The 10,854-nt window shown below is 31.8% G+C and overlaps 1 protein-coding gene across 1 annotated transcript; it reads right to left on the bottom strand.

Moving 5' to 3' along the window:
* Nucleotides 1-1,028: 1,028 nt before the first annotated feature.
* On the bottom strand, nucleotides 1,029-3,764 carry LOC107813550 (transcription factor BC1-like). Its single transcript, XM_016638830.2, is given in 9 exon segments — nucleotides 1,029-1,578; nucleotides 1,743-1,868; nucleotides 2,024-2,197; nucleotides 2,311-2,397; nucleotides 2,508-2,576; nucleotides 2,729-2,794; nucleotides 2,948-3,121; nucleotides 3,234-3,518; nucleotides 3,520-3,764. Coding segments are annotated over 8 exon segments (1,071 nt in total). The 5' UTR covers nucleotides 3,643-3,764; the 3' UTR covers nucleotides 1,029-1,578; nucleotides 1,743-1,775.
* Nucleotides 3,765-10,854: the final 7,090 nt, after the last annotated feature.

The following is a 10,854-nucleotide window of genomic DNA, read 5'->3' as shown; positions in this document are numbered from 1 at the left end:
GAGTACGCAAGGGTCACACATCTAATTTTGATAAAATATTGATTTTTAGGCGTTGAAAGTAGTTTTATTATTTGTTGCAAATATATATATATATATATATATATATATATATATATATATATATATATATATATATATATATATATATATCCACGGGCGGATGCACAAGGTAGAAGCGACACCGTTTCGCTTCGCCGGAAAAAATATTAAATGTTTATACTAATATCTGTAGAAATGAAGCAATATATAATAATGATTCCGCTCATTCTTAGTAAAGAATACTTCTTGATCCACTGGTCAAGCTTATATTTGGACTTGTAAAGGCCGTAGGTTCAAGGCTGGACCTAGACATTCTATTTTTTGAACATTTTTGAGCGAGCATTTTTGTTAAAAATTTGAGACTAAAGAGAATTGAACATGTGAAGGCTTCGCAAGGTGTACATTTTTATTTGGCGAAGCTAGTCTCGTTTATTTATTTATTTATTTATTTATTTATTATTATTTTTTTTATTTATTATTTTTTAAAAGGATGCCATTTTTACGCCTTTAACAATACTAAACCTTACGGCTTCTTTACATTAGAAAATAATGTAATTAAAGAAATTCTATTTGACTTCTCTAAAATATAGTTAGAACAATTTCCTCTTTTTAAGCTTGTAATGTGATAAAATTTTCTGCACTCAACTTTTACACAAAATCAATGAATGCAGTTTAAGTTATATACATCGAATTAAAGTGTATATATAACATAAACTCATGTGTTATGTGTTTTTCATATATGATGGCTTAATATATCACACATATTTACCTTTGTAAGGTTGGGGCCGCAAGTTAACATGAACCGTCGTAATTAATTTTGCAAGTGCGTCTGCAAGCATTAGGAACACTGGAGTTTGACCAAGTCTATTCCCAAAAAGAGAAGATGAAGACAGTAGATCCGTTAACTTAGCTAGCTAGAGCTAGCCTAGGGTTGTTACCGATTCTTTTTTTTTTTTCCTCTCTGAAAGATTCCATCGTACAAACATAGATATGAAAGCAACAATCCTCCATCTTTTATGCAAACCAATCATGTGGCATTCACAAAATAACATCAAACCCTACTAAAACCGTAAAAATTAACAGTAATAACAAAGAAACAACAATAATAATATCAATTACTAGAAGAAGATGCAAAAAAACGAATTACATTTTTTCCCCTTCTTTTAGCTAAGCTAGGGTTTAACACCCACCCACCACCATCACATGGCTCTAGGAACTTGTGCTTCAATAGATTCAGGAATTATAAGTCAAAATATTGGACAGGAACAATCAAAAGGATCTCCAAAAAGATCTCTGCTTTCTTATTCCGCCAGTTGACTCTTTTGGCTTCCACTGATTTCTTGAATCATAACATCCATCCAAAAGGCCTATCATTTCAATCTAGTCTAGTGAATATTTAAGAAGAATCCGAGCCTTGATAGGGTGATTTAGCATCCTCCATATGCATGCACAGGGGGTTATATACTAGGACTATAGTCAGGTTTGAACTTCTTTTTTAGCCCCACCTCTTTTGCTGGATAAAACCTCCTTTCCAAAATGCTGCAAAATTTTAAAAAATTAAATTGTCAGCTCCTAATTAATTGTATACATGCATTATATTATATTATCCTCTATTGATCTATCTATAAGCTTAACTATAAATTAAAATACTACAATGATTTTGTCACTTGAATTACATACTAAGATAATGATGGATAGCTCACCAGATGTAGTGTAGGGCAGGGCTTGGTGTTACATTAATGGAAAGAACAAAAGTTGTTGCTGAGTCCTGACTGATTAATAAATTTTTGTCTTTGGTCATCTGCACCCCATAAGAGCTGTCCATTACCCTGAAAAAGATATGTACTTGTCCATGTTAAATATACATCAGGCATACTATTTCTCAATTGTATTCAACAGTAGGATCCATCATAGTATGTCTTTTAGGTTTTTGTCTAGTTGGTGATTATTTAAAGAGTTACCATATTCAATGAATATGCAATACCTGAGAAATGGAATTAGGAAAATGTGCTTGTTGAAACATGAGTGAAGCTGAATTATCCAAGAAAGGATAGCCACTATTATTAATGTTAGGAATAACTTCAGCTGCCTGCGATGTAATGTTAGTAGGGCTAGCTTGCTGCATATTTGGCAGTGGTGTTCCCAATCCACTCAAACTCTGAAAAGAGATTAAAGAAAAAAAGAGTCTGATTAATTAATACTGAAAAGTAGTAGTAATAAAACTACTAAATATTTAAAGAAAATCCATAAACTGAACTAAAAAGTTTCTACCTGGTCAGGTCTGACCATGAGTGCATCTAAGTCCATGCCAAAATCATAGTACATTGGATTCAAAGAAGCAAGTTTCATGAAGAGAAACTGAAACATGGGAAACACAATAATATTAATATTTTAGGTAATTGAATGAGACAGTTAATTAATCATACAAGGTCAAATAAAGGATATTATTAATTACTTATTATTTTTACCTCAACTTGGTTTTGCAAAGATTGGACATAATTGATTATCTCATCCAACATGAGGGCCTTCCCAGTTACCTGATCTCATTCAGGTCACATGAAAAATGTCAGAACAATTAAATAAATAAAGAAAGAAAAATATACAGACTACTTTTCTTGAAAAAGTGTCACTCTACTGTACATATAAAGACAAATAAAAGACAAATTACTGAACTAACTTTGTTATTCACCTTGTCACAACCAGGAACAATAGATTGCAGTATCTTCATCCTTTCACTTATTTTCTCTCTCCGCACCTGAGATCATGTCACAAGTTAAACAGTAAGAAAACTGTTCCAAACGAATAATTACCATATATATATAGAACATCAGTAATTAATTATTATCTTAGTGAAAAGAATTAATCCTATTAATTACAAAATGGCTAAAGGGGAAAAAGAAAATTGTACCCTTTCAGCAAGACTATGGCTGTCTGTTGCTTGACCCCTTCTTGCTCTAACATGAATGTAGCCTGTTGGAGCCTCTTCATTAGCTTTCTTCTCCTCTTTTCCCTTTTTCTCCTCTTTGGCTACTGATTGGCTATTGCTTTTCTTCTTTTTCCCATTATCAACCTGTTTTACATTCTAAGAAAAAACAGATATATAATTAATCCCAATTCAAATTCATCAGGAGAAAGGCCAAGAACTTTATCAAGGAGATGAAAATTTATAGACATATATAGAAGAACTATATTACCTTAGAATGAGCAGAACTCATTGAGGAAGACCCTTCTCTGGATTTTCTTTTCTTGTCCATAGGAGTAAAATTAGGCTTATTCCTACTTTCTATTTTATCAGTGACAGAGGAAGAATCCATATCCAAGCTAACACTGCTGCTACGGTTGTTGGTCACAGAATTAGGCTCATTTTGGCCAAGTGTAACATTTGTGCTTTGGTCAAGGCAATAGCTACTTTCATGAACAATCACATTGGCAGTTGGGAGCTGCTGAAAAGATTCTGGTTGGTAAAATTGAGTAAAACATCTGTACTATAGAATTGTTTTGTTCCTCTAAAAAACCAGACATCTTAATAGGAGAACTTGGCAAAAAAACTGAGTCAAGAAGGAAAGGGTTTGTGTGCTGCAATTGGTATGAAAAAGCAGCCATCTTTTTTTAAAAAAAAAATTCTTCTTTATTAGTAAATGATTTGCTTTGGAAATCCCAAGGGAAGGATTCAAGAAAGTGATGGAAGAGAGAAATGGTAACCAGAGGTAGTAATCAAGAGAGAAATAAATATTATAATGAGTTTGAGAAAGTCCCAAAGGGTCAGGTTTATATAAACATAAGGAGAGAGATAGGACATCCAAATATTAGCTAAAAATACTTTCTAGCTCATTCCCATGCAGTTGCTTTGTATTTGACTGGTCTAATCAAGCTTTGGGAAGGTGGGGGCTATTAAATATGCTTAGCTTATATCTATATACAACTCTCTTTTTTTTTCTTTTTTTTTTTTTGTATAAAACAATTTTCATTTAACATATTAAATAATTTAAGCTAGCAGATAATGATGTCAGAACAGTACAATCATTATAAATATACACAGTACCTTGTGTTAAAATTTCCTCAAACATGAAGGGCAACCGCAAGGGCCAATGGGAATTATTTATGGCGAACAATTATAATCAAGTGTCAGTTGTTTTTTTAGTCTTCTTTTTTTATGGCTCAGTTTTCCTTCCGTGAATCAGAGATGCAAACACTGGGGATATGATGATTCAAGCCAGTTATCTAAATGACAATTCACTAGCTATTTATTGCTGTTATTAATTGTACTTGTATTCGTCATCTTTTAATACTATAATAATAATTGTACTAATCTGTATGCCCTATACTTAATCTATTGCTTCTAGCACTAATGCAGTTATGGCTGTGTGAGAAGAAAAAAAACTAGTAGTGTACCATGATTAATGATAAAATCTGGTGAGAAAGTGTATTACCTAACCATATATCTAACTAATAACATCTTATATAAAAGGGAACATCATATAACACGTCAAACATATACATTATATTTACCATTTGTATCAATACTTTCAGCAAATTTATCATCCGTAGTTATATTTAAATTTTATAGCAAATTCATGAAACAAGAGATTAATTATTTTGAACTGAAATAAGAGAACAATAAGCTCTCGTAAGTCAGTTGGTTATAGCGTCCGCTTAGTTACCGGAGGTCTTGAGTTCATCTTTCAACAAGAGCATCTTAATTTTTTTGTATTTCTGTATTTTGCCTTGGTTATGAATACAGTCGATACAGGTTGTATCATTTGTATATATACACCCCTGTATTTCGCCTTGGTTATAGTTGGTACATGTTGTATTCGTTGAATACATTCGCTCGTTGTATTCGTTGAGCGTTTGAATACAAGTGATGTAACAATTAAACAGTAGTTACGAATGGTATAATTACTAGGTTCTAAACTATAGTGCTTTATGAAAGTCTTGAGTCCATTTTTCAACAAGAGCATCTTATCTTTCTGTATTTCGCCTTGGTTACGAATACAGTCGATACAAGTTGTATCCTTTGTATACGCATTTCGCCTTGGTTATAGTTGATACATGTTGTATTCGTTGAATACATTCGCGCGAGTGATGTAACAATTAAACAGTAATTATGAATGATAATTAGGCAAACTATAATTACTACGCTGTAAACTATAGTGTTTTATGAAAATTGATATCGTAAAAACTGATGTCAGGTATTTATACATTGAATTGGGCCAACGTGAATAAGCACATTTTCATACTCTTGCCAGAAAACCTAGCTATATATTTGAGTTTTAGCCTACAACTTGTGGTGATGATAAGAGCAATAGGAAAATTTATAAGCAATAGGAAAATTTATATATCTGAGTTTTAGCCTGCAACTTGTGGTGAGAAGAAGGTAAATATTAATAATAATAATAATATGAAAAATTTATAAGCAATTTACCTTTTTTCTATAGTACAGTTTAATTCTGAAATTTTCTTAAAAACACAAGCAAAATCATCATATTACGACATTCAATTAAATTAATACCAAAATATAGCTCAATTCCTTAAATATTTAGCTTTCTGTGTAAACATTAATTCTCTATGCTGAATCGTTTCTACTTGATTAATGGCAATTCATATCCTAATAGGAGTAAGAATTTTGAGACTTTCTATCTTCACTCAAAATGTAAAATACAACTATAGGACAGTTCAGACCATTGATCGGTATTTGAACATTGTTGGGCTTTTGTCTTTGTCTAAGTCCAGGCTGTTCTTGAAGCTCATTCAGTCTTAAAACGTGAAACTACACATTTGATCCAGCCCCACAAACAAAATTTGTCCTCCTTACTATGTACTAGTATCAGTAGTTTTCGATTATAAGTTACAAGTTACAATATTTGAATATGACATCTAGGATAAAACCACCAAAGGATGTGGTGCAGCGGATGAAGTTATTATTCACATAACCAGAGATTTCGGGTTCGAGCCTTGGGTATGGAAAAATTCTTGCTGGAAAACGCTTCCCCCCGAATGGGGCCCTACGTGGCGCGAATCCAGATATAGTCGGGGTTCCAATATGGGTACTGAACAACGTGTGAGAAACAAAAAAAAAGAAGGACATATCGGTTAAAAATATCGTTTTCATTTGTGAAAAGATTAAAGGACAGTTGCGTAAAGTGAAACAAAATTTTACTTTTCTTTTCCTTTTACTAAGGCTCCATTTGGATTCATTAATCTGGAAACTAATGCTATTGCACACAAAATTGCTAATTACAAATTTTTTTTATAACCAGAAAATTCTGCTGTTAGCATCTCCGTGGTTGATGAATTTCAAATCATCTTTATAATTAAGTTCTCAACTTTGAGTCAATGACATTTGAGCTAAAAGCTCCAATTTTTGGGAAGAACTTTAAATCACTTATTCAGCGGGAAATTTCAAACTTTGGCACATTTTATGTAGGTATATGTTTTCTAAATGTTTTATCAGTTATTAATTCAAGTCTAAATGATGAAAATTAAAAGGTGAGCATTTTTTAAGGAAATACTCAAGAAACTGATTAATAATAATGTATAATTAAATTTAGTAAATGGAACATAACTGGAAGACATGAATTAGTCCCATCAATAAATAGTCAAGCAACTAAGCAAGCAAGTAGAACACGGCTACTTTTGAAAATCTGATATAAAGTAATAAACTGACTGAAAAATCGACAGCGGAGTTTCAATTTATACTACTTTAATTCAATTAGGAGTACGTGAAAAGAAAAACAAATACACCATAGTGTAAAGAAATATTTAATAACCAGGTCACCATTCAAATATCTACATGTAATCATCAAGAAATAAAATGAAATTTATAATCTTAAAAATAAAATAGATAGATAAAAATAATCTGATAGTGGAAAAATCTGTACACCAAAATGGATATTAGTTAACTCCAAGTAAAAACACCTAGATAATTAATCACCTTGAAGACAATAAATTAATTAATGCCTGTTGTCAAGATCGATGATACTCAAATGTGGCCTATTTGAATTTTAGCCTGGGGACCAAAATGGCTTTCACTGTCACACGAATCCTGGTTATTAACGACACAACACATAGTATGGTAAAAGCAAAATTCTTCAGGTTAATCTTTTGGAGCCCCTGGGCCACCTAGTAATTTGATTTTCTAACAGTTTTTGTATTTTACTTCCTCTACTTGTTTACGGGGCGAAGCTGGGCCTCAAGGGAATTCATCGCAATTCTCTTCGTCTGAAAATTATAGTGTATATATGAGATCAAGCAAGGTATAACTCTCTTGATAAAGATGAAATTTCTGTCTCCGCCATTACTTGCATCAACCAAATTGAAAGAGCAAAGTCTTTTGTCCTACACCAGCTATTTGTAATTTGCGTGCTTATCCCTTGACTAAGTAGTTTAAAGTGTGACCAGATACTACTAGGGACGTACTTTGAATAATCAAATATGTTCATGAAACACGCACCTAACAACTATGTTTTGCTATTGCTATTACTGTGTATTGGTGTAGTGCCAAGTTTAATTAATTAATTACACATTATTAGTGTATATAACCAATGTGTTACGAGAAACGGTGTGGCTTTGGGTTGTATCTCTCGCACGCAGATCTATTGCTGTCATTATATTGGGAGTATTTGCTCTTTCCTCCTCTCCCCCCCCCCCCCAACCACACACACACACCAAAAAAAAGTAAGTAAATTAAAAACATGTCTCATCAAGTTATTTAATATTCATTGTAATATTTCACATAAAGATTCAACATTTTAAGGAAAGAGTTACAGATTCCTTTAGTAATTTCTGAGAGTACTGTCTTAATTAATTTTGATGGGACATTCTTTATTCCTAAACTTTCACATAAATTTATGTATTTATATCTTCTAGAAGTTTATTCAATAGGTTCAAATTAAATTGTTAATTTAAACCCCAATAACTTAAAAGGAATAAAATTCTGAACTTATAAACTTTAAATTCTACATTACTTCTATAATCACATGAGTGAAGTATACAAAATCTTAGCTAAATTGTGTCGAACGAGTGCAATTGATTAACTTTTGCTTATGATCATATTCAATTTTCAAGGATTGGCCAACTGGGATCCAACCATGTATGAAATGCGGCAAAAATGTTAGTATTAAATATTAATACACCGAATTCTCTCCTGGATCTGATCAAGTACGATAACTAGCTCAGCTATGAGCTTTCAACCTCAAATGTGATACTCGTGGTCAAAGCTATGATACATATTATTTCAACACAATGCCTGAATCAATGCCCCTACTGCGATATAATTGAAAACTCCATTTTTCAGTACTTCAGTTATCCCATATATTGTCTTGATATATATGTCAAAACATCGATACAGAAACAATAGTACTATTGCGAAGGAAGAACATTGAGACTTATAACTAAGCTATTACTAGTACTTTCGGAAAAATTTGATCCTATATATCAAAATGCAAATTAAACCATTAGACAACCCAAATATAGTGGAGTAACTAAATATTTTGTACAACTAACAGCTTGTTTGGATGGTTGTTACCGGGGCAGAGCTAGAGAGCTAAGTGGGGGTTCAGCCGAACCCAATAGCTTTGGTTCGAACTATGTATTTGTTTTAAAAAATCTATTGAATATGTATAAATTATTATTTAGAACCCAGTAACTTAAAACAATTAAAATCTTGAACCCATAAGCTTGAAATCCTCGCTCCGCCTCTGGTTGTTACCTATCGTATTGTATTGTATTGTTACTTTAAATACAATGTTTGTTTTGATTGTTACTTTAATTTTATTGTATCGTATTGTTAAATTCATCGTTATGTAACGATGAAAAGTGTCACTTTATGAAACGACAGATTTGGTGAGGTGGCTTCGTTTCTTTGCTTTTTTCCTCTCATCTTGCCCTTCTTTATTATTAAATAATCATATTCTACTCTTTATCCTACTTTTTTATATAATAATTCTACTCAGTATCCTATTTTTTCTTAGTAATATTGCAAGTTTATTCTTCATATTGTGTTCGTGACATCATGAAACGATGGCAAACGATACAATCTATCCAAATATTGTATTCATCAAACAATACAACAATATAATACAATACAATACGATACATTATGAAACGATATGTAACAACAATCCAAACAAGCTAAGGATTGGAGTGAGATGGATAACATCCATGCACCTTTAATTTAGCCAATAACTTTTGGTTCGAGTCTAGAAAATAAAAACGATATTTTTTCCACCCACACTATTTTTTTATTTTTTATTTTGGTCAAAACTAGAAAAATTTATTTAACCTAGTAAGCAATATATATACACAACCAGCTCATTTAGACTCTGGAGCTAGATCAACAAAAATAAACAATGGACTCTAAGACTATTTTTGACAGAACTTGTTTCAAAGTTTCTGATGGTGTTTCCGTTGAAAAATTTTCAAAGAGCTTCTTGGCTCGATCTGTCGCAAACTCTTCAGAAATTCTTTTTCAACTTCAATTTGAAATACTCTTTTGTTTTTCAAACTTCAACCGAATATTGTCAAAATGCCTTAGATGAAAATTGACTGCGGAAATGATTCTTTTTCATGCAGTGATATTTCAGACCAGTGTGAAGTTATTTTTACTCTTATGCATCCTGCAACTTGTTCATGGTACTATAGGAACGAACCTCAATCAATTCTACAACGCTTTAGCCATATTAAAGATTGGTCATGATTTTTCGTATTGTAGTTGTACTGAGTACTGATGATGGTCCATTTTCTTTTTCTTGTAACTATCCACTTAATAATCGTTGCTGCATTTGGATCTCTGTTTTCAATTTTCTGAAAGTACTGTGACAAAGACATACATATAACAAATGTTCCATTTGTTAACGGAGTAGAAGTAATGGGAATTCAAGATATAACTTGTGCTAGGATAATTTCTTATACTTAAAAATATCATTTTGTCTACGTAATATACCTTTTATGGAATTATTTCCCATCTCTTTTATACTTTATTTAATTTACGAAAAGAAAATATAAATTACCACATTATATTATGGAAAGAAATTAAATTAGATTAAATCTCGAAAATACTACTTGTCATTTATCAACCATGGCTATTTAAAGTATCCTTCGATCACTTAGAAATTATGTGTCACTAAATTATATAGGAAGGAAAACATTATACACAAGAACCATATAGATTAGAAAAGTAAAATTCCAGCTTGAAGCGCATTATGAGAGATCTCAACTTTATACAGATTGCACTCTATGAAATAGCTCGTTGGCGTCCCACTCCAAATATACAACAAACCATCACAACATTTTATGTACGTACCCTATGATAAGAGTCTCTCAAATTAAAAGATCTTTCAACAATTCTTATGGTAAATGTCTAGCTAACTATTAATAGTGTATTGATCATCTTATAAGCTCAAAAAATAGATTACCAATTAATATAATTCAAAAGTGAAGATAATGAAATGAAATAGCCAAAGACCATTTACATGCCTCTCTAATGATGTCTAAATTTTCTTTGCTGCCACTACTAAAAATCTGCTAAAAACCGACCAAATATTTCCAACCAACGTTGGTCGGTCAAAAAAAGCAACCAAAAACCGTCCAGGTTAGACGGAAACTGGAAAAAAAAATTATATTTTTTTAAAACTAAATACCGACCAATGTTGGTCGGTAAATTGGTCAACGAATTGACCCAGCTGGTCAGACAAGAAAATTTTGGATTACCGACCAACGTTGGTCGGTAATCTGGATCCAATTTTTTAAATTTTAATAATTATTTTATTATTTAAAATATTTTATAATATTTAAGAATTTATATTTAAAATTACC

Source organism: Nicotiana tabacum, chromosome 4 (genome assembly GCF_000715075.1).
Source record: "Nicotiana tabacum cultivar K326 chromosome 4, ASM71507v2, whole genome shotgun sequence".
Taxonomy (NCBI): domain Eukaryota; kingdom Viridiplantae; phylum Streptophyta; class Magnoliopsida; order Solanales; family Solanaceae; genus Nicotiana; species Nicotiana tabacum.
The sequence above is the reverse complement of the archived record's forward strand: the minus strand, read 5'-3'. Positions and strand labels throughout refer to the sequence as shown.